Raw genomic sequence first — 25,043 nt, forward strand, 5'->3', positions numbered from 1 at the left:
TGGCAATGATCTGGTGTTGAGGGACCAGGGGAGATCCTCCGCCAGGTGCATGTCAAGGAATTTGATGCTGTTGCCGACCTTGACGGTGGAGCCATTGATAGCGGAGAGTGGTCTTCCTGGGCTCTCCTGAAGTTGACCACCATCTCCGTTGTTGTCCGTTAATGATTGCATCTCCTTTCTGTAAGCTTACTCATTGTTCTTGCTGATGAGCCCTACTACAGTCGTGTCATCAGCAAACTTGATGATGTGATTAGAACTGTATCTTGCTGCACAAAATTGAAGATCTCTAACTAATTTTCTGTACCCAAATCCAAAGTTTGTTGATGTTTAACATTTATAGCAAGCTATTGACCTGGCTGATGTTAATAACATTTTTATTCTTTTTGGTTCTTCATAGTGAACTGTAGTGGTTGAATCTATGAATATGTTAGAGGATAATACTTCTAGAAAATCATTTGGAAATTTCTAATTCATAACAAAACTACAAATATTAAAATTTAATAAAATTATGTTACTGTATTGCAAAAAGAATCAAAATATTGTAAACATTGCCTTTTGAGATGGGAAACAATGAAATATTATCCTTTTCTGATCTATGGCTGTTGACTAGAATGAGTAACAATAGATTTGTGTGAAATATATGTTCTGTTTGTTATATATTATAATAGCAATGTACACAGCTCACGGTAGGGATTTTAAAAGTATTGATGTGCAGAGGGGTGGGAGGTCCAGGTCTATAACTTATTGAAAGTGGTCAGGCAAGTAGAGAAGCAGGTGTTTGATGTGCTTGGATTCGTTGGGCAAGGCATTGAGTATAAAAGCAAGAGGATCATGTTGCAGCTGTATAAACGTTTGTTCTTGTGTACTTGCCATACTGTGTGCAATTCTGTTTCCTCCATTACAGGGAGTATGTGGAAAGTTTGGTAAGGCTACAGAAGAGGTTATACTTTATCAAAAATTTTCAATATAGACTTAACCCTGACTGGCCCTCTTCAGTACAATTGGAGGGAATGATTCTTCTATATCTTTGGTTCAGAGTCACTCCATTTCTTTTGTCTCTCTATGGAAAGGCATGCTATTTTACTTAAATGGAAGGATGCTGCTTGGCCTTCTCATGATCAGTGGTTGTGTGTCATCATGTCCTGTTTGAATATTAAAAAGATTCATTATTCAATTAATTCAGATATAAGATTTATAACTCACTATTTTGCTTTATAATTTTATTCCAATATAATTAAATTATTTTACTTATATCTTTTCCACATTCCTTATTAATTATTTTCTACCTTTGTTTTTCTTTCATATATAGCATCTGGCAAAATGGTTACGTTAGGGGTTTGAGTTTTTCTCCTCTGCCATTTTCTTTTCTCTTTTTTGAATATTATTCATTTTTTATAAAAAAAAGTATACTATTTAGAATGAATTATGGATATGATTTACAATTTGTGTATGTTAATGATATTCAGAATATCTTAGTTTACGTAACTGTCCAAACTAATTGAATTGTTCCCTTTTTGTTTGTACAAGTTCTTTCTTAAAATAAATAAAAATATTTTTAAAAGAATAAGAAGAGGTTTACCAGGATGTTGCCTGGTTTTAAGATGCAAGTTGTGGTTAGAGATTGGAGAAATTTGGTTTGTTTTCTCTGGAGTACAAGAGGCTGAGGGGTGACCAGATAGAGATATGAAAAATCATGAGAGACTTCAGGCCAGTCAGAAATTTTTCTCTTGGGTAAAAGCATCACACACTAAGGGACATGCATTTAAAGTGAGAGGGAAGGAAGTTTAAGGGAGATGTGCAGGCCAAATAATTGAGATGAATGATGTAAGCAAATACTGTAGTATCAGTTAAAAAAGTTTAAGATAGACCAGCAAATGAAAGAAATGAAGAAATATCAGTCAGATGCAAGCAGTATTTTTTAGTTTGATTTGGATATAATGTTTGGGACAGTCATGTGGGCCAAAAGTCTTGTTCCTGGGCTGTACTTTTCTATGTTCTATTATGTTAAATGTCTTCTCTCAGTAAATTTTAACAAGATATGTTACTCAGCTGTTTAGATTAAAGGGCCCTTGTTTCAAGCAGATGTAAATTTAGCTGATCTAAAAAGAGTACCAATGCCTCTGGAAAAAAAAGTGCCCTTTTAAAAGTTTGCTCTCACTTACAAAGTCAAGTGAACATATAATGGAGCTTGAATTTTGATGATTTTTTTCCCATAATTCCTTTCCATATCTTATTTAAATTTAATGTTTCTATTATTGAAACTTCCATCATTGCACAAGAAGGTAAAAATCTGTAGTACAATAATTGCTGTGGTTCTATATGAGGGAGTGCAGCGAAGTTTCACCAGGTGACCTGAGGTGGTGGGTTTGTTGTGTGAAGAGAGGTTAAGCAGACTGAGCTGGCACTGTTGAGTTGAGAATAATGAGAGATGATCTCATTGAAAAGCACAGATGAGAAACAATTTCTTCTTGCTGGGAGGAATGATTCTTTCAATTTTTCTCCATCAGGAAGTCTTGGAGCCTCAGTAACTGAGTGCATTAAAGAAAGAGCTTGTTCAATTTTGGATATTAATAAAGGAGCTGGGAAATTGGGGTTAGTGTGGGTTGGAAAAAATCAGCCATGATCGGATTGAGTGGTGAAGCAGTCATGTGGGACCAAATGGACTACTGCTATATCTATTTCTATTGTTATGAGAGGATTGATGCTCGCACATGGTTTTGTCATATACAAGTTCCATCAGCATGCTATCTTCCATTGTTTCACCACCCTCTTCATGCACATCTTTGATTCAGCATGACAGAGGCAGTATGTAACAATATTTCATATTTGTATCTATCAGAATTTATTGTCATGAACAAGCCATGAAATTCGCTGATTTTGCAGCAGCGTCACAGTGTAAACAGTCATATTATAACCATCTTGCAGCATTTCTATAAAAAAGTAAAAATGATAGTGCACGAAAAGTAAGGCAGTGTCGTTGGTTCAATGATTATTCAGGAATCTGAGGAAGGAAGCTGTCCTCATGCTGCTGAGAGCTCATCTTTAGGCTCCTGTACCTTCTTGATGGTAGCAGAGTGAAGAGGGGATGGCCTTGGTGGTGGGGTCTTTGAGGATAGAGGCTGCTTTTTTAAGACACTGCCTAGTGTACATGTCCTTGACTGAGTGAAGTCTGGTGCCTGTGATGTCGCAGACTGAGTTGACAACCCTCTGGAGTTTATTCTTGTCCTGAAAGTTGACACCTCCATACCAGTCAGTGATGCAACCAGCCAGAATGCTCTCCACAGTACACCTGTAGAAGTTTTCAGTGACAAATCGATCTAATGAATAGATTTGCTCCTCTGAATGAGAAAGGATCTTGAGAGGCAGGATAGGTGTGTATGGAGTCTTGTACCTTCATCTTGCACCAAAACTAGGAAAATCTTGTCCTTGCTTCATTGACAGTTGCATGATTCTAAATAATTAGCTTGCAATGTTCAAGGTTAGTTTGTCATATACATAAATACAATATTCTGATGAATCAAAGTTCTTATTTTCGGGAGCCAAACAGGTACATATTCATCACGAATGTAAGACAGAATAAAAGATGATAAATATTAAAGGATGGATAAATATTCACAGTTGCAATGAAGAAATTATGTTTCATTGATCGTCCTAGGGTAGTTTATAGTAAGAGTTACAGAAGCATGGGGAGTTTCAAGAGCCTTGTCGATGTTGGATAAGAGTTCTTGAATGTGGAAGTGCTGGACTTGAGGTTTCTGAACCTTCTGCTTGAAGAGAACAATCAGAAGAGATTGTGACCAGAGTGATGGGGTCATTTGTGAAGTTGGGAGCCATCTTGAAACAGCATCTTAAACGATGGATGGGAAGTCAGAGCCTGTGGTGAACTTGGCTAGGTTTGCTACTTTCTTCAGGCTTCTGTGCCTGGACATTCACTTGCAGTCTGTAATGCAACCACTCAATGTACTTTTGACAGGACACCCAGAGTAAAATGTGGCAATGATATACCTTCTTTAAGGTTACATTGATGTGTTGGCTGCTGAAGAGACCACTGCTATGTGACTGCTAATACAATAATAAAGACGAGTGCATGGTCCCTTGGCTTCTCATTCCTATTGACCATAAATTCCTTGGTTTGCTGACACTGAGAGCAAGATTGTTCTGACACAACACAAGAAGATTCTTGATCTCCATCCTATATTTAAGATGGTGCCTTGCAGCAGCAATTCTCTGGGCAATTCCGACAGGAATGATCACATTCCTGTTCAGAACTATTGAAACAAACCCACAGCCACAGAGAATACCTTTCCTATGAATAATGATGTACTAAAAATGCTATCAGACCTTCCAATTGTCAGTCCATTGGACTGTGGCAGTTTCTAACAGCCAGCACATAGGCCATTAAAACACTATGGGAGTTACAAGCAGCCGACCTAAGGGCCATTTAAAGAAGACCCAACCACGAGGGCGTAGAGGAGGCCCACAGGTCAAGCTGAGTCACCTAGCCCTGAGGCCTCCACTCCCGACCAGCCTCCTAGTCAACATACAATCCTTGAGAAAACAAACTGAATGAACTCAGTCAGATTACAGCATCTGAGAGACATCAGGAAGCATTGTGTGATGTGCTTCACAGAGACATGGCTAAATAAGGGATATTCCAGACATGGCACTACAGACCATGGGCTTCACCCTCCACTGCACTGACCGGACACTGGCATCAGAAAAAAAAAATGGAAGCGGTTTTTGTCACTATCAGTTCATCATGGTGTACAAAAGTGACAGTTATGTCCCAGTCTTTCCCCCTCATCCTTGAACATCTGCTGATCAAGTGCCTTCCATTCTATTTGCTGACGGAGTTGACCGCCGTCAACCTTGTTGCAGTGTACATTCCACCTTAGGCTAGCACTGTGATCACTGCAACCACAAACTAGCACCAGCATGTCACCTATGAAACCAGAGACCACCAACATGTCACTTGTGAGACCATTGATGTGCCATGACCATCACACTTGATCATTGCTGGACCATCATGACGAACCCCTATCAAGCCACCCCATGATCGCACTTCAACTCCTGAAGGTTGTGTGCTCTACTCTACATCCATGACTGTTATTGCTTGGCACAATTCAAATGTTATCTGTGAATTTGTTGATGACCCCACAGTTGTTGGCAGAATCACAGATGGCAATGAGGAAGCAAACAGGAGGGAGATAAATCAGCTAATTAAGTGACGTCACAACAACAACTTTGAACTTAATGTTACCAAAACTAAGAAGATGATTGTTGACTTCAGGAGGAAATAAGGAAAACGTGAACCAGTCCTCATCGAGGGATCAGCAGTGGAGAGGGTCAACAACTTCAAATTCCTTGGTGTCAGTAACTGAGGATCTGTTCTGGAGCCTCCATGTCAATGCAATCCATCATGTGAGGTGCCGTTTCAAGGTGGCTGCCAACTTCACAAATGATGAAGGCTCACTAGTGGCTATACTTTGAAGAGATTCAGCATGTCACCAATGACTCTCAAACTTCTATAGGTGTACCGTGGAGAGCATTATGTCTGGTTACATCTCTGTCTGGCACCTCCATACCAAAGCTCAGGACAGGAAAAACACATCACAGGCACCAGTCATTCCATTGAGAACATCTACAAGAATATGCGTCTTAAGAAAGCAGTTTTTATCCTCAAGGACCCCCACCACCCAGGCCATGCCCTCTTCACTCTGCTACCATCGGGTAAAAGGTAGATCCTGAAGATGAGTATTCAGTGGCACAAGAACATCCTCTTCACCACTGCCATCAGATTCCTGAATGAACCACAAACAAACTCGATGTATTTTTCTCTTGCAATATTTTTACTTATTTTGAAATGTGGTTTACAGAAATGTTTGCACTGTTGCCGCAAAACAATGAATTTCGTGACCTGTTGGTGACATTAGATTCCAATTCTTTACTTCTTGTGATTTGGCCAACAATGGTGGTGTCATCAGTGAATTTGTATAAAGAATTTGCTGTTTTGAACAGAAATGAACTTACACCAGTGATGAATCAGTGTGGTTCTGAAATAAGTGTGGTTACTGAGAGCACCAGAAACTGATGGGAGAATCACTTGGAGAAACTCAGCAGGTCAAGCAGGTCTCCCATTGGGAGAAAAAAAGAATGGCCATTGCTTCGGAGTGAACCCCCTTCTAACTTTTCACACTCACTTCTCTACATTCCCAGTCTTGAAGTGTTTGAGCCTGAAATGTTCACCGTTCTTTTTCTCCCCTTGATGCTGCTTGACCCACTGAGTTCCTCCAGCAGATTGTTTGTCTTAAATTATTGACATTTATGTTGCTTCTATTTCCTGTTGCAGTATTTAACTCAAAAATATTTAACATTTCAGTGTATAGTATTCATCGTGTTTCCATAATTAAAATAAACTAAAGCTTTCAACTTCAATAGATTGTCAAAAGTACAATAACATTTTTAATGCAAGAAATCCTAATAAGCTTGCATAAAAAGAAAATGTTGTACTTTGTTGTGTAATTATGTTGTGAATAGTTAATAATTCCAGCAAAAAGGCATTCAATTAAAGATTCTGAGAGAGTGGAAGTGTCAAGAAGCTATTTCCTTTAAAAGAAGCTTGGAGCTTGCTCACATCGTTTCAGGTCAGGCATTCAGGACTCAAAGTAATTTCTTTATGCGAAATGTTAACAATTCAGAATTTTCTGCTTCAGATGGTTGTAGTTGCTCAGTTGTGAGTATCAGTAAGGCTAAAATCTTTTGGATAATTCTTGAGGTGGGCCAGTTGGATCAATATTTGTCTGTGGTAGGAACCAAAGGATAATGCTTGACTTATTATCCTTGTGATGAAAAGGCTGTTCCTGGTGAGCTCCACAGGTTCCGTCCACAGCTTTATTGTTTGTTATATTAATGATTTGGATTTAAATGTAGTAAAATAGGTTGACAGGGAAATTTTTAATGAAAGAAGGTAGCCTGATAGTCTTTTAGGGGTAGCAAATAAAATTCAATCAAGAAAAGTATAAATTGCAGGTGCAATAAGCAATTACAGTAATGTACTGAAAAATGTCAAGTGACAGAAGGATTTTAGGATCTACATATCTATGAAGGTAAGTTGAACAGCTTGATAACATGGTTAAGAAAGCACAGGATGAGTATAATTAGATCATATGTAGAATAGAGGAGCATTCATTGCTAAAGATTGTATACTGTTCTGGTAATGCCACAGTTTGAGTGTTGTGAACATTTGTGGTCATTTCATGATGTGGTTTCACAAGAAAAACTGTAGATGAAATTTGAGGATGTTGCTAGGACTGGAAAATGTTAGTTTCTGAGGGAAATTTGGATAGTTTGGAAAGAGATAGAACTGACTGAGGCATTTAAAGTTTTTTTTGGGGGGGAAACCTTTATGGGGTAGTTTAAAAAGTCTTAATTTCCTCAGCTGAGTGGTCAAAAATGAAAGGGGCAAGATTAAAGAAATTAATAGAAAGAGGGAGATCAGCCAGAGAGTGGCAAGAGTCTGTACCTCACTGCCTGAAAGGATGGTAAGAACAGCAACTCTTATTAACTTTAAAACATACTTTGATATTTACTTGAAGAAATATGGTCTGCAGAACTGTGGACTGAACAATGCCGAAAGTTGGAATAGGATGGCATGCTGCTTTTTGATAGAGCAGGCTAGTTGGAGTAAATGGCCACTTGTATCGTAAATGTTTAATGATTCCCTGATTCTATATGGGGCTCAGGTAACTAATGTATACTTATTATATTTATCAGCAAAGTTTGAGATTCTTATGTTGTGAAAATTATTTGGATTGAAGTCTGTGTTTCTGACGTCCAGTTACATTTGCTTTCGGCTGAGAATAAATGGTGCAATTCTTGTAGTTAAAAAGTGGCATTACAAATTATCTTGATTGTAAACATAAAGTATGCAGTCGAGTTGCAGGTTCTTGCAATGGTTTGCAAACCTTAGTTGTTTATGAAAAGGAAAACTGTATGATTGTTAAAACATTTATCTTGTGTTAAATTGAATTAAAATTCCAAAGCTGCAGTTGCTGAAATCCTGAATAACCTTGTAATGGAATGATAATGCTATTGTAGCGGCCCGTGCCTCGAGCAACACAGGAAATGGCTGTCGAATGCAGAGACTGGCAAAATATCATGCGGGCTGAAATGCCCGTTTCTATAGGCCACTGGCAGAGCGGTGAAACTGGCCAATCACTGCCGGTGGATCACAGGAGCCCCAATCGGGCCCGGGCATCCTAGGTAACCAATAAAGACCTAGTTTGCTCAAGCCATGCCCTTGTGGTGATGCAGCCAAGCTGACTATAAAAAGCAGCTGCCACTGAATAAACTTTGTGTCGAAATTCTGTGTTTGTATTTCTGCGGATTCAAGCTACGGCCTTAGGGCTATAACCTAGCTGTAACTGTAGCAACCTCACTACAGCGGTGACCCCAACTGGTCCAAAAGTTGCTTTGGACCCGAAGATGGAAGAGCAACCTGCGATCAGTGCCGTTGCGTTGAAGCTGCCAGGCTTCTGGACGTCACAACCACGGATATGGTCCCAGCAAGCCGAGGTGCAGTTCATCATTCAATAGATCTCTGCCAACGACACGTGCTACTACCACATAGTCAGCGCGCTCGATCAGGACACCGCAACCCACATCATGGACTTCCTCCAGCAGCCCCCAGAACAAGGAAGGTATGTGACCATCAAAGAGCTGATAACCCGCACTTTTGGGCTCTCAAAGCTCAAGTCCAACTTGCACATTGACGGTTTGTGGGACAGGGCCCCTACCCCCCCCCCCCCCCCCCCCCCCTGAGTGACATGCTTCCTTCCAATAATAGCCACACCACCTTCCTGGAGAGGCTGCTTGTTGACATCCGGTTGCTCATCGCGGAGGAAGACTTTGATGACCCAAGAAAGGTGGCTGCTCAAGCAGACCTTCTATGGGTGGTGAAGAGGAACCCCTGTACTTCGCTTGAGCAGGTGATAGTGCCTGGCCAGGAAGACCACTGACCAACCACCTGAACACCACGCCCCACCGGTGAGCAGTACTATCACCGACGGAGGAGTTCAGAGACCCGTCAATGCTCCTCCCCCTGCGCGTTTCACAGAAATGCCCAGGCTTGCTGTTGTTAATTGCTGCAACAACAGGCCAACTGCATAGCATGCTACACATTCAAGGCTCCCTGTTGAGCGGATGTTGCTTGGTGGGGACTGGGGCATAATACAGCGTCATTCCCCCGACCAGCCGGAAGGCCCGCTGCAGGAAAGTGGGCCTGGAGCTCCGAGCGGCAGATGGCTCCAACATCCGAACATTCAGCACCTGCACCATTCCCTTACGCTTTGGGAACAGACAATTCACTTGGAGCCGTGCAACATCCATTACTGGGTGCACATTTTCTGCGGGTCAACTCACTCCTGGTGGATATCAAGGAGTGCCAGCTGGTGCACACCCGACATTTCAGTCACTCTCACTCAAGGGCACTGAACTCACCAGCCCCCTCCTGCACTCAGTGAGTACTGCCGACAACGAATTTTCCCGAATTTAGCAGAATTCCCCTCCATCACCACACCTCACTTTCATTTGGCAGAACCCAAACATGGGGTGAGACACCAAATCATTACAGAGGGCCTCCCCTCCATACCAGGGTGCGGTATCTCCCCCTGAGAAACTCAACCTAGCCAGGGAGGGGTTCAAAAAGATGGAAGAACTTGGCATTGTGCAGTGCTCCGATAGTCCTTGGGCCGCTCCTCTCCATGTGGTCTCCAAGGCAGCGGGTGGTTGGAGGCCTTGCAGAGACTACCACCACCACACTGGACAGCTATCCCATGACCCATATCCAAGACTTCACAGCAAACCTGCAAGGAGCACAGATATTCTCAAAGGTGGACCTCATCAGGGGCTGTCACCAGATCCCGGTACACCCCGAAGACATCCCAAAAACTGCCATCATAACCCCCTTTTGATTGTTTAAATTTCTCCATGTGCCATTTGGGTTAAAAGAGCGACTCAGACTTTTCAGATGATGATGGATGCAGTGGGCCGGGATCTGCATTTTACCTTCATCTACCTTGATGACATTTTAATTGCCAGCTGCACACCACCCACTTAAAACAATTATTCTTCAGGCTGAGTGATTTTGGCTTAACCATTAACCTGGCCAAGTGCTAATTTGGCCAAGAGACTATTGACTTACTGGACCATTGTATTGACCAACATGGAGCCAGACCGTTACCCACTAAGGTGGATGCTATTTGCTCTTTTCCCATGCCATCGACGGCGAATTGACTACAAGAGTTTGCAGGTATGGTCAACTTTTATCATCACTTCATACCTGCAGTGGCCTGCATCATGAGCCCACTCTTTTCCCCTCATGGCAGGACCCAATAAAAACATACAATAGACCCAGGCCCTAGCCCTCCTCGTGCACCCACGGACAGACCCTCACGACAGATGCCTCCAGCACAGTGATCGGGGGTGTACTTGAGCAACTGGTGAATGGATAATGGCAACTGCTGGCCTTTTTCAGTAAACACCTCAGGCCACTAGAGCTCGAGTACAGTGCCTGTGACAGTTAGCCTTATACCTGGCAGTTTGGCACTTTCGTTACTTCCTGGAAGGCAGGAAGTTCAAAATTTACACAGACGACAAAACTCTTACCTTCATCTTCAGTGAGGTGTCTGATTCATGGTCAGCCAGGCAACAGCGGCTCCTGTCCTACATTTCCGAATTTACAACAGACATTGAACAAGTAGCCGGAAAATCTAACATGGTAGCTGATGCCCTATCCCGTCCAGCTATCTTGGCGGTGCACAACCCTACCCCTGGCAACGACCACGTGCCCCTGGCTGATGGGCAGCAAGCAGACACTGACATTCTGGCATACAGACAATGCTCACCAGCTTGCAACTGGAAGGCATCCAAATCGCCCTGGCAATCACACGCTTCTCTCCAGCACCTTGACGGGTAAATCTCACCCTGTCATTCTGGCAGCATGGACAAGGCAGGTTTTTGACTCTGTCTACAACTTGGCTCACCCTGCCATCAGAACTACAGTCAAAATGGTGGCAAACAGGTGTCTGGTACGTCCTCTTCAAAGAGGTCACCCTGTGGGCCAGGACTTGTACTCAGTGCCAGTCATTCAAAATCCAGACACGTATCAAAGCTCCACCACAGACATTTGAGCCAGCACATTGCTGTTTCAGCCATGTGCACATTGACATTGTGGGGCCCCAACCTGTATCCAGAGGTGCATGTTACCTTCTCACAATGGTTAACCGGATGACCAGATGGTCAGAGGCAGTTCCACTATCAAAGGCTTCCACAGAAGCATGCGCACGGGCTTTACTCAACACTTGGGTAGCGTGTTTTGGGGTCCCCCGAACACCTTACATTGAACAGGGGCCCAATTTACTTCCAGTCTGTGGACTGCCTTAGCCCACACTCTTGGGACCCAACCCCACCACACCACAGTGTATCACCCACCAGGTTGGTGATGAGGTTCCACAGTCACTTAAAGCAGCCTTAATGGCACAGCTTACTGGACCTAACTGGGCCGACGAACTCCCTTTGGTCCTGTTGGTCCTCCTTGGTTGCAGTGCAGATGCTTTTGAGGCATCCTCTGCTGAGTTGGTCTATGACGCACCCCTAGTTATACCAGGCGAATTTGTGATGGCCTCTGAGAACTTGGGGGAGCCCCTGACAACCACATTACCCCGACTACTTGAGCTCCAAGGCTCCTTGGCCTCCGCTAAACCCACAGTCCTGGGCTGACACAGGAAATGGCCGTCAAACACGGCGACTGGCAAAACATGCGGACTGAAATGGCAGTTTCCATTGGCCGCTGGCAGAGCAGTGAAACTGGCCAATCATCAGTGATCGCAGGGGACCCAATCGGCAGCAGGCCCGCTCAAGCCACGCTCTGGTGGTGACGCAACAGAGCTGACTTTCAAAGGCAGAGCTGCCACTGAATAAACTCTGTGTGGCATACACTCTACTGGTGTGTGTCTTTCTTATGCAGATTCGAACTACAGCCTTGGGGCTGTAACGGAGAGCTATAACCTTACTACACTCTCATCTTTAGTCCAATTGATGTCTCATGTGTTTTCCTCATTTTATGTTGATGTCAATGAGAATTGATTGAAATTGATACATTAAATTAAAATGAAATAAATTCTTTGTTTATAGATGATTGAGCAGAATTTCTGAATTATTCTGATACTATCTGCTTTTGTGAACATAGAATTGAATGGAATCAGATTAGAAAATTGTCAACTTAGAAATTTTGGCATGTAATGTTCACAATAACTTGATGTGAAGGTAATAAAAGATGAAGCTTAAGTCCAATATCCTACAAATCTGTATAAAAACTGTTCAAAACATTCAGCAGCTTGGGCATCATCTGTGAAAAGAAAACCTGAGTGATTTTTTTCCCCCCACTGATGTTGCATAACCTTCTAAATGGTTCCAGCATTTTCTGTTTCTACGCATAATGTTGAAGTCACTGTTTTATAAGTGGTAGTAGTTCTTAACTAGTTATCATGTGTAGACTGGCTATAATTGACAAAAAACAGTGGGTTTCATCACATGGATTCCTATTTAAACAAATATCCTTCAGATTTAAAAATGGTTGATGTTGAAATCAAATCTAAAACTGCTGTTGAAATGACGTATTGAAGACTTTGTGTGTGACTAAAATTTAGAAATTGTATTCTGAGATTGTTGGCCACATGCTTCTATTATGTACAACAACCCTCTCTCTGTCTCAACAATGCAAAAAAATTTCTGAGAAGGCCAAGTTGGGGTTTTGAATTTCAACATAGTTAAGGCTGCCTTTAGTAGTGCAAATTGGCCTTCTGGTAAAGGGGATTCCAGACAATAATATCCCAAGGATCATCAAGATTCCAATTTGCAATTAGAATTATAAAACACTACAGCATAGAAACCGCCTCTTTTGCCCTTCTTGTCTGTGCCGAATTTTTTTTTTTTGCCTTGTTCCACTGACCTGCACCCAGTCAATAACGCTCCATACCTCTCCCAAGTATCTGTCAAAATTCTTGAACGTCAAAATTGAGTCACCACCTCAGCTGACAGCTTGTTCCACACACCCACCCTTGTGTTCCCCCTAAACTTTTTCCCTTTCACTCTTACTCTTAAGATGATTATGATTTCTTAAGGCTATTTTGCTGGCTAGTCGTATAACTAATGAAATATTGCCACTGCAATCAGCTAAACGACTTTAGTAAAGTAATTTGAAAGTTTCAAGATTATTTGCAACCATGTTTGTTGGATTTTAGGATTATTTTGAAGGGACTTTCTGGGACATGTCGAGTCATGCAATGTTATTTTCTGGCAGCGTTTTCCCCTTGGGATTTTGAGGATTTCTCCAAGATTATGAATGTTGTGGATATGCTGTTCCTTACTAAAAGATTATGGAATCAACATGAGACCTTGTGGGTTTGGCGATACTTTTCATGTGGAATATGAATGAAAGGAAATGAACAGCAACTGGTGGTAGAATGTGTGAAGAAAGCAGAAAGTACCTTCAATCCAAATATTTTAATCTTCATTAATATCACCCATTATCAGCAGTTATTGAGACTGCTCTTTTTTTTTAAATTTTTTATTTTTCACACCATAAATCACATTAGCCATGATGTACACTTTTTCTTTTTCACACATATACAGTGAGACTGCTCTTTATGAAGAAACTCACTGCAAAGTTGAATAAAGAATAATACTTCCACAATTCAGCCCATACTGTGGCAATCAAGGTCAGAGAAGCACTAAGTTTTCATGTTGTTGAAAACTTACAAGCTGGTATCAGTCACAGTCTTTATCTTTGTCTTTATCCCCATGAGGGAGATAGCTGAGGGTCAATATTTTCTGAGGATAGCTAATATTATTGCTGGGGAAGATTAGGTTTTTGAATGAGTTCCCCATGGTCAAGTGAGCCTTTGACTACACAGTTGTGCCCATCTGAATCCATCATTATAAAGTGTTGAAGTGTGGAGAAACAGGAAGGGGTTTTATTTTCTTCAGCATGAGAAAACATATCATTCAGGAAAGTGTGCTAGTTTTCTATCATTTAATAAGAGGTACTCTGATGGCATGAATCATAATTTCCCTCTCGTGTGTTAACTAACCACACACACACACACACACACACACACACACACACACACACACACACACACACACACACACACACACACACACACACACACACACACACACACACACACACACACACACACACACACACACACACCTCATGACTTGCAGCATGTTCTGATGTTAGCAATAATTGTTTCACATGATCACACACAAGGCTTACAAAATAAGGGTGTTTTGAGCAGCAGGAGGAAGCTTGAGCTCGGAAGGAATGCCTGTTGGTAACTAATCAAGACCATCTTTAACATCCAATATTAATTTGAAAGACTTAACCATTATTTTTCCTTCCATACTGATGATCCATCAAGAAGTACATCAATCACATTATTTTCAGCTCCTTTATCATAAATGTCACAACTAAAAGGACTACCAGTTCCTTCACTGTTCACTCACTTTTATTACTCTACTATTTGCATGCTTCATAGCCATGGTGATTATTCTGAGATTGCCTTAGCTGCTTTGTTGCTTTGGCCTGGTACAAACTTAAGTGGCAGGTGCCTATGGGTTAGATTGCTACTATGATACTTAAGATAACTGTTCAGATTCCTTCTGCAAAGCCCTGTCTCTGACTGCTCCATATCAGTAAGGACTACTTAACTAAGTTCAAATTTATTGTCAGAGTATAAACATGACAGAGTAAAACACTGAGATTTTTTTTTCTCCAGGATTAGCAATTTTAAAATGTAAGCAAACTGCAGATGTAAAAAAAAATATAATAAATAACAAGTCCTTAAATGAATTTCTCAATGAGTATAGTTATCCCCGATTGTTTAAGAATCTGATAGTTGCAGGGTAGTAACCATTCTTGAACCTGATGCTATGAGTCCTGTAGCACCTCTGCCTCCATCCCAATGGCAGCAGAGAGAACAGAGCATGCCCTTAGTGGTGCACATCTTTGATAATTGATGCTGTTTGCCAGCAACAACATTCCATCTACATCTGTTCAATGGTGGAGAATTGGGCTTAGTCCACTACCTTTTGCAGGAATTTTTTTTGCTTTGATGTTATCATACCATGCCATGATACAGTCAATCCACCACACATGTTTAAAAGTTAGCCAAGGTTTCCGACACCATACCAAACCTTTTCAGACTCGGGTGAAGTAGAGGTGTTGTTACACTTTATTCGTAATAGTATGTGATAGGTCCTGTGGTAAACCACTGTAATGTATAATTATCCAGTCAAGCATACCTATTGGTTGGTTATAACTGTGGCCCCTCCCCACAGGCTCCTGAATAAAGGTGACTGTTCCACAGCCCCTTACAACTCCGTGCAGGACAACTGAACAGTAGGGATATGCTATGTCCTCAAATGATTTAAGGCCTATTGCTTTCTCCACAATAGTCTCATGAGTGATTCATGGTGCCTCAGGTCCAGGGATAGTGACACCCAGGAATTTGAAGTTGCCTTTGTCTTGTTGACATTGAGTGAGTGTTGTTGTTGATGCACCTTTTGACAAGTTTTTCAATCTCCCTCCTGAATGCTGCCTTATCACCCACACCCTTTTTTATTCAACTAATTGCTGTGATACCATTGGCAAATTTGTAAATGATGTTGGAGTAGTTATACTTAACCCCCTCTGCTACTTGTTCTATACTTATGACTGTGTGGCTAAGTACTCATCCCTGTGGTGCTCTGTACTGATGGAGATCGTGAAGTAGATGGCTTTGCCAATCCTAAATGACTAGAGACGAGAGGTGAGGAGATCAGGATCCAATTGTGCAATGGGGTACTGAGGCCAAGGTCTTGGCGTTTACTGATTAGTTTTGGAGGATGATGGTATTGAATGCCAAGTGGTGGTTAATAAAGAGCATCCCGATGCATGCACCTTTGGTGTCCAGATGTTCCAGGGTGGTGGTGCAATTGCAACACTAGTGGAGGAATGACATGGGATCACTGAATATTACTTTACCTTGCTATAATATGCCAGAAACTGGGGGATTTCAGAACTCAGATAACTAATTTTTCAGAATATGGAAGTGTTCCAGTAGATTGGAAGATAGGATTTTTTTATTAAAGATGGGGAATAGGATACCAGGGACTTAGTCGAGTTAGTGACATCAGTCCCCTGAAAACTGATTAGAATCCATTTTTACTAGAAAATCATCCAAAAGTTTTGTTTTTTTAAAAACTAGCTGCTATAAATCTGAAATAAAAATGTTGAATACTGAAAATACTTTATTACATCTGAAAATCCATCAACCTGATTCTCTGTGTAGACAGATGCAGTTTGACCTGTATGTTTTCCATATTTTGGTTTTACTTAAATAATAATATCTTTAGGCAGGTCTAACATCTTTTTATGAAAGAGAAATTTTATTTGTCAAACCTTTTTTGTAATGCCCCATCTTATCCCCAATCTTAAGTTTGGTTTCATAGACAGGAGTAATGTTTTTATGATTATGTACAGGGAAACAGCCTGTGTAAAGATAGTGGGAATACAGTGACAATGTAGACGCAAGTGTTTCATTCAACAATTTAGAAACCAATTGTATACCAGTAGATGGCACTCTGATGCTTTCTCTGCTATCAGTGAGCTTGAATACCTTCTCTCCAAGGCAATTTTCCTACAATTAATTGTCTAACCTGTCTATATTTCTTAATTTTGGTTTCTCAGTATATCAGATTAAAAATGAGGGAAGGAACTAAAAGATTTTGAATTTAAAAAAAAATGTTCCATACTCACCGCAAAAAAGGTGGCATGGTTAGTGCAGCACTGTTGCAGCACTAGAGATTGGGGCAGGGGTTCAAATCCCATGCAGTCTGTAATGAGTTTATACATTCTTCCCACATCTGCATAGGTTTCCTATGGGTGCTCCGGTTTCCTCCCACTCTTCAAAAATGTACCAGAGGTGTGGATCAATTGGGTGTAATTGAGCAGCATGGACTTATGGGCCTAAAGGACCTGTCACTGTGCTGTATGCATATTTTTTTAAAAAGAGGAATTGCAGTAAACCACCTGGTATCTGGCACCCATGGGGATTGGTAGATGCTGGTTAAGTATTTTCCAGTTGCTTGAAACTTACTCTTACAATGCCGAATACACCTGCATTAAGAATAAACAGTTTAAAAGACAAAAATACTATGCTGTACTTACACTGAACAAATTCACTTGCATAAATATATAAACTTTAAAGCGTTTTACTTTACTTTCAGTCACACTCTTTTGGGGGGGGAATAAATGAAACCATTGCTACATTTGCAAGTTCCTCCCTCCTCCACAGAGACACCCAAACGACGAACAATAACCTCTTTTCCTCAATTTTTAGGTAAAGCCTCTGACCGGGGCGACTCTTACAAAGCAGGGATAAGGAGACATTTTAAGAAAGTCATTCCATTGGCGAGTGGCATCAACCAGCTCTTCTTTCTGGGCAATCCCATTGCTATTTCACACAACTTTATTTAAACAGCTGCTCCACTGGCTGAATATTTGCTCCTAACTTCACCAAAAGTTTGTTACTTTAGAGAACATTTATCTTTACAATTTTAAACTTGCATATTTTTTAACCTATTATTACATTATTATTTATTTTTTCTATTTATTTTCCTCTTTTTTGCTGGTTGCTTGAATTCCGAATACCAGGGATTTTACTGTATTTTGATATGTATGGGTTTCCATGCCAACATCTTTTATATCGTGGAAATAAGTGCAGCTAGAAAACTCATCGTGTAAGAACCAGTTATTTCAGATAGGAAGGTGATGATGAAAGGATATTGGTTGATTCCCACTTCAAGGAAGAATTATTGTGGCTAAAAATGGGCCTCATCAGAGACAGAGGTGAAGAGAAACTCGATAGCCAATCAATTAGGCAGGTGTTAGGGCTAGGCTGATTTTAGTTGGAAGGTTGTGTTCCACTTTTGATTTTCTGCTTGCTTATTTTGTCAACATTTTTTTATCCTAATGTCATCAGAGGAAAAACAATATGGATAACCACATAGTGGCAAGAAAATGAATAGTTCAGAAAATTTAGCAGGTTCTTTGGATTGTTATGCTCTATAGATCACACAGATAAGCTTTTGTTTTGTGTTGAATCTTGAAGTTTTAACAGAGTTGATACATACTAACATGCACGTCGGTGGCAGAATTTGAGGTTTTCTTTGCATGTTATCTTGCAGTATATGAGCCTTTGAATTGCCCATTTTTTGTCCTTTGCACAGACGTTGCCGGGTGCCTGGGAATGCGTTGCCGGGTGCCTGGGAATGCGTTGCCGGGTGCCTGGGAATGCGTTGCCGGGTGCCTGGGAATGCGTTGCCGGGTGCCTGGGAATGCGTTGCCGGGTGCCTGGGAATGCGTTGCCGGGTGCCTGGGAATGCGTTGCCGGGTGCCTGGGAATGCGTTGCCGGGTGCCTGGGAATGCGTTGCCGGGTGCCTGGGAATGCGTTGCCGGGTGCCTGGGAATGCGTTGCCGGGTGCCTGGGAATGCGTTGCCGGGTGCCTGGGAATGCGTTGCCGGGTGCCTGGGAATGCGTTGCCGGGTGCCTGGGAATGCGTTGCCGGGTGCCTGGGAATGCGTTGCCGGGTGCCTGGGAATGCGTTGCCGGGTGCCTGGGAATGCGTTGCCGGGTGCCTGGGAATGCGTTGCCGGGTGCCTGGGAATGCGTTGCCGGGTGCCTGGGAATGCGTTGCCGGGTGCCTGGGAATGCGTTGCCGGGTGCCTGGGAATGCGTTGCCGGGTGCCTGGGAATGCGTTGCCGGGTGCCTGGGAATGCGTTGCCGGGTGCCTGGGAATGCGTTGCCGGGTGCCTGGGAATGCGTTGCCGGGTGCCTGGGAATGCGTTGCCGGGTGCCTGGGAATGCGTTGCCGGGTGCCTGGGAATGCGTTGCCGGGTGCCTGGGAATGCGTTGCCGGGTGCCTGGGAATGCGTTGCCGGGTGCCTGGGAATGCGTTGCCGGGTGCCTGGGAATGCGTTGCCGGGTGCCTGGGAATGCGTTGCCGGGTGCCTGGGAATGCGTTGCCGGGTGCCTGGTACAATCAGGGCATTTAAAAGAATCTTTTGATAAGTACATGGATTAACAAAATGGAGGGTTGTGGTTTATGAGATTAGGAAGGGTTAGATTGATAGTAAAGTTGATTTATACAGGTGCGTAACTTTTTATCTGAGATTCCGAAAACTGTCAACTTCCAAAAACCAGCACTTTTCTCAAAGATGGAGTTTGGTGCCAAACATGACGTGACGCAACCTTTGCTCTACTCCCATGTATCCCGTTTCATTTTGCGTCGCTAATTAGTGGTATCATTACTTTTTAAGCACCGTACCCATCAAGCATGACCTTCATTCAACTCATATTGGAATATCCCATGTCGTTCCATACTTTACAAGTGCCTCCATATACCCATGATACCCATCCAGCATTGAAGCACTTTCAGTCGGCCCGGCGGCGGCTCAATGGCTGTTGTCGCTACCCATAATCCCCCACATAGCTGAAACTGCTGTACCAGTGCCAGCGCAGGAGAACAGAGAAGGGGGCCATTCTCCTTGCGCTGGTAAAGCAGGGGAGGAAAGAAAGATGACAGCGTAACTTTGGTGGGAGGGAAGATAGCAGTGCGACTCAGGCGGGCAAGGAGGGGGAGACGGCAGCGTGGCTCGGGAGGGCGAAGGGAGAGACAGCACCGTGGCTCGGGCGGGCAAGGGGAAGGGACGGCAGCGCAGCTTGGGCAGACTTGAAGGGACCGAAATAAAAATGATTCAGAAATCTGGAAGATTCTAAACAATGGCAGGTCCCAACGATCCTGGATAAAAGTTCAGCACAACATTGGCCCAAAAGGCTTGTGCCGTACTGTTCCATGTTGTAATTAAATTGCATATATTTTTGAAGATTTATTTCTAATTTCGCATAATCATTCCTCCCAGGATGTCCCAACATAATTTGGTTCAATGTTCCTTTTATTGTCATGTATTAATAGATTAAAAATGTTACATACATGATGTTCTTTAACTTTTGCATACAGTAAGTCCCTTCAGAGTCACTGAGTGTCTGTGGATTTGCCTACAATGTTCACACAGCCTTTGAATTGCATTTTGCGTGGTCTAGTGTTCATAATTATGAATATTTGTTTCAATGCTGTACTCACAAATACAACATTCACTGATTTATTAGTAAATACAATACAACTCCAATTATCTGAATTGGTCGGGACCGCACCTATTTTGGATAAACGATATTTTTGGATAACTGGTCATTTTTTTAAAAAAAACACCCCAGTAGAAACAGCAAATCACTTGTAACAGTATTTAACCAACAACAAACAAGGGAAGACTTTTAAAGCCTGAAATAATGTTTAATTCTCACCAAAAACATCCTGAACAAAATAAGATAAATTCATCAGATTTTTCCAGAATTCAAAATTTATTCAATCTGTGACATCAGTTCGGCTCCAAAAAAAAAGTTTTGGATAACTAGGTCGTAAATTCCAAACTTCCTTTATTCATTTCATCTTCATCCATCCATCCATCCTTGTGGATGTGCGTAGATGACGATTCCTTTTGGCAGCTTGTTCTTTGGCAGAATTTTTCTCTGAAAAGCAAACCATTGTTTTGAATTTAGTGCCATCAGCCATACAAGAAAGAACTAAAGTAATCCTACTTTTCTCATTAATCAGTGATTTTTCACCAATACTGTTTTCTCCTTTTTGGTTTACAGTTCAATTCTCTGGCATGTCAAGAGTAATGGCTGTTTCATCCATGCTGCAAAGCCATAACTTGTAGCCTTCTGCTGATGTCTGATTTTTAAAAAAAATTGGTGAAACTGTAATCTTATCTAGATCAGCAGGCAGCTTTTGTGAAACCTTGGCTCTCTGCCAAAGTGCTAAGTCATACCCCCGCCTGTAAACCCAGTGCAGCATCCAGCACTTGCTATAAAATCTGAAATTCCTTCCTTCATTGATTCCTTTCGTGCATGGTTTCGATTGGCACCACAAGTAACACATTTTCCATTTTGACGATTTTCAATCACTCACATTTTTTTTCGCCCCAATTGTGGCCACTCGCTAGATTTACCTCTATCGGCACTTTCTTTTCGGCATTATTTAAAGTTTGTTTGATATTTCTCCAATCTCTCAAGTTTATCCGATGCACAAATTTGTATTGCTGCTACAGTTATTTGTCTTCCCAGTAATTTTTAGTTTAAATACTGCTGTATTTTTTTTTTCTTGAGGGCATTTTTACACAAAATGGCAGCAAAAATTGGAAAGAAATGTCTATATGCAAGCCTGAGCTGCAGAGAGGTGGTGACTCTACCTTACACTGATGTTATTTTACATTTTCATGCCAATTCTAGGGATTGACTTTACATGTGATATACGGAAAATAGCAGATATCTGGGCCTAAAAAGGGGAGAGGGGTGACGTTTGCATGGTATTGACTTTAACATGAATATATAGTTATAGTTCAGTCAAATTTGTTTTTATTCCTGGCCAAAATTTCTGCTTTGGAAATCTTTAAAACTTCAGTTCAGATTTATTGTCAGTGTGCATGCATGCAATCAACTTTGATAGAAACTAATGGTATTTTACCAGAGGTGAGATTTACATGTTTCTTTTGCAATCTATCACACGAATCCTAAAAATTATTCGTACATTATATTTGTTAATGAAATATTTGTTGCAATCCCTTTCCAAGACAACACATTGTATGTCTAAATTTTAAAAATTAAAAAAGCACTGTTACAGGCCATTTTGGCCCATGCCACCCAATTGATCTACATTTCAATGGTAAGAGAAAAACTGTAGCCCTGGGGAAAACCCACTCAGACACAGGGAGAATGTACAAACTCCTTACAGACAGTGCAGGATTCGAACCCGGTCCCAATACTGTAGCTGGCGCTGTAACACAGTTGCGTTAACTGTGCCGCCCTCAACCCTTTGGATCATAGTTGTTAGATCTAACCCTTCCTAATCTCATCCAGCCAAGAGCTGTTGCTCTGAATCCATTATAAAATACCTTCATGTAGGAATCTTCTATAAACAGCTTCATGTGTCTGTCTCCAAAATATGTATTGGATTCTCATCCATTGGGATTCTTTTCTATCATTACTGGTTTTAAAATCATACATGAGGATTACTTGTCTCAATTTAATACTGTGATAATTATCATAGAGATTGATTTTGAGTAAGTTGTGTTGTGTAGAATTATAGAATGGCAAGTTAATTTCTTCAGCAGAGAAGTAAATTAGTTTTAAGAAATGAAATGTCATTAATCTTATTTATAATTTAAGTGACCAGTGCAATATAGTTAGGGGGACATTTTTCTAATTACAATTTGGCTTTATTCCTCTTAGGCTTGTGAGTTAAAAGAATCCTCTTTGGGAGAAACTTCTTTTCAGTGAATCTTATGTACTGAAGTTGACACATTTGTTCATTACGTCAACTATTTAGTAAAGCTGGAAACAACTCAACTTAAACAAGAAAAAATTTTTACCTTGGCTAAAGCAAATGTGGGCTTGGGAATGCCGCAGGTAGGTTTGTTATCATATAGATTTCAACTTTAAAGTGATTCTGTTACCAGACATTCCATGCTTGCTCTTGGGTCTTGATACTAAAGGTTTAATTTAAGAAGTAAAGCACGAAAGTCTGCAGATACCGTGGTTGAAGTAAAAACGCAATGCTGGAGAAACTCAGCAGGTCAAACAGTGTCCTTTATATAGGAAAGATTAAAATACATAACCGACGTTTCGGGCTTGAACCCTTCATCAAGGTAAGAATTAAAGTTTCAACCATTTTGAAACTTGAATCTTTGAATTAAAATTTTGATTGTGTCACCTCTTTTAACTTGACTAAACATTAACGAGAATAAATATGTAGACAATAATGATTTTACCATCTTACAATGTTTACAAATTAATTTGGATACCAATTCAGAAGTTAAAGCTATTAATGTGTTGGAATTTTCAATTCAATTATTGTTACCTGTTAGAAGACTTGAAATATTTAATGACTTCATGGCTATGTGACTTTACTTTCTCCAATAATTCATGTTTAAAAAAAAAATACATTTAGTAAATATAATATGCTATACAGTAATCATGTTTGTAATTAAAAGTTTATAATTGGAGCAAAATATTGAATAAAAGTTTATTACAAAAAATGTGAACATGAAATTTCCGAGTGTCTTGATAACACCAAGGCCAGCCATTGCACTGGGGAGAAACTGGGTTATATGAATGGATTCACATGAACTATTTAGAAAGAAGTGCAAATGGAACAGAATATCACTGAGACTAGCGTAGATTTTTTCATGGACAGATAGATGAATAGGAAAAGTTTAGAGGGATAGGGACCAAATGTAGGCAAATGGGATTAACTTAGTTAGGCATCTTGGTCAGTGTGGACAATTTAGGCCAAAAAGTCTCTTTCTGTGCTGTTTGGCTCTTATTTTAAAAAATCTCTGAAAAGCATGGTAATTTCTCTGGCAAAAGTGGATAGTTTTACACATGTTTAAAATAAGTTTCCAATTACAATCTAAACTTTTACCACTTTAGCTGGGATCATGGTCATTCTCATTGAACATTCAAAACAGTTTTATGTTAACATAAATAAATTTCAGTTTTCCTGCTCTAATGTCCTGTATATCTATTCTTCTCTCAGCCCAATGTTAGCGGGATGGATCCTCCATTTGGGGATGCCTTTTGTAACCGCACATTTTCAGATCAAACCTTAACCAGCACAGATTTGTTGGGGAATAATTCGGATCCCGATTTCATATATGAACTGGTAAGTTTCATAATATGCATATCAATTAATAACTTTTTTATTCATTTTCATGTGTTGCTTGTTACCTTCACCACTTCCAATTATCCAAATATCTTTGTCACCTTATTTTCTTTTGTCTGGAAGGCACAAGTTCTTGAAAGGGTGTAGATATATCATTGTTCACTACATTTCAGTCCTTGGACAATTGGCTGCTCTTAACACTAAATTCTAGAGTGCAGGATATTCATTTGTGGAAATTAAATTCCTTTCAAAATATACACCCTTGGTAGAAGAACTGAATAGCATTGAAACTGTGGGGAGTGGGGAAAAATGCCTTTATCACACCCCACTTGAGATCACCCAAGTGTAGGAATGGGAGTAGTCTGTCAGTTTGAGCCTGAGGTAGTAATTATCAAGTTCATGGCTGATGTATCTCAGTATGATTTTTCTACACTGTCCTTGATTCTCTTTATATACAGAAATATTTCAATATCTATTTTAAATTAACCATTGAATTGCCAGAGCCTTCATGGTAGGAAAAAGATTCACCACTTTGTAAGTCAAGAATTTTCTGCTTATCTCAATCCAAAATGGCATGTACCTTATTCTGAGACTCTGCCCCCTGCTTCAGTAGGGCAGTCATTGTACATTCAGCTTTTTGAGATCTATTAAGAATTTATGTTTCCTTACATTTACTTCTCATTTTTCTAAATTATGGAGTATATGAGCTTCATTTTCTCAATCTGTCTTTATAAAGCAAATTTGTAATCACAGAAAACAGTGTAGTAAATCTTTGCTGCCCTCTCTCCATGACAAATGCATTTTTTTTTAAGTAGAGCAAAACTACAAAATACTCTGGAGTAGTGTTAACAAGACCCTGTAGGTTGCAATTGGATCTTTTTATTCTAATTCCTTGCAATTGAAACTAACATACCAGTTTTTCTTTTAATTATATATTACACCTTTATGCTAACTCAGTAGTGTGTGCACTAGGATTCCTTAGAGCAACATTTCCCAGTCTCTTTAAAAAAAACTGTTCTGTCCTCCAAAGTAAATGACCTCACATTGTTCTGCCAACATGTTCAGTTTGTCTAAATGACCTTGAAACTTCTTTACATTCCCCATCTGGCTCATAATCCCCATCTAATTTAGTATTATTGGCAAAGTTGAACTAGG

At 40.8% G+C, this 25,043-nt stretch overlaps 1 protein-coding gene across 13 annotated transcripts in view; it reads left to right on the forward strand.

Annotated features, from left to right (window-relative positions):
- The window catches only part of LOC138743446 (vesicle transport protein SEC20-like), a 193,073-nt gene that overhangs the window by 3,043 nt on the left and 164,987 nt on the right, over nucleotides 1-25,043 (forward strand). For 11 of the 13 annotated variants that reach the window (XR_011344897.1, XR_011344899.1, XR_011344896.1 and 8 more), the window contains 3 exons: nucleotides 22,457-22,633; nucleotides 22,720-22,872; nucleotides 23,763-23,888. Coding sequence is in view for 7 of the 13 variants with exons in the window: in XM_069898841.1 (XP_069754942.1) it covers nucleotides 22,780-22,872; nucleotides 23,763-23,888 (219 nt within the window). In the remaining 6 variants the exon portion in view is untranslated. The remainder of the gene's footprint in view (nucleotides 1-22,456; nucleotides 22,634-22,719; nucleotides 22,873-23,762; nucleotides 23,889-25,043) is intronic. The other 2 variants (XM_069898843.1, XM_069898845.1) reach the window with 2 other exon arrangements.

Source organism: Narcine bancroftii, chromosome 9, assembly GCF_036971445.1.
Source record: "Narcine bancroftii isolate sNarBan1 chromosome 9, sNarBan1.hap1, whole genome shotgun sequence".
Classification (NCBI taxonomy): Eukaryota; Metazoa; Chordata; class Chondrichthyes; order Torpediniformes; family Narcinidae; genus Narcine; species Narcine bancroftii.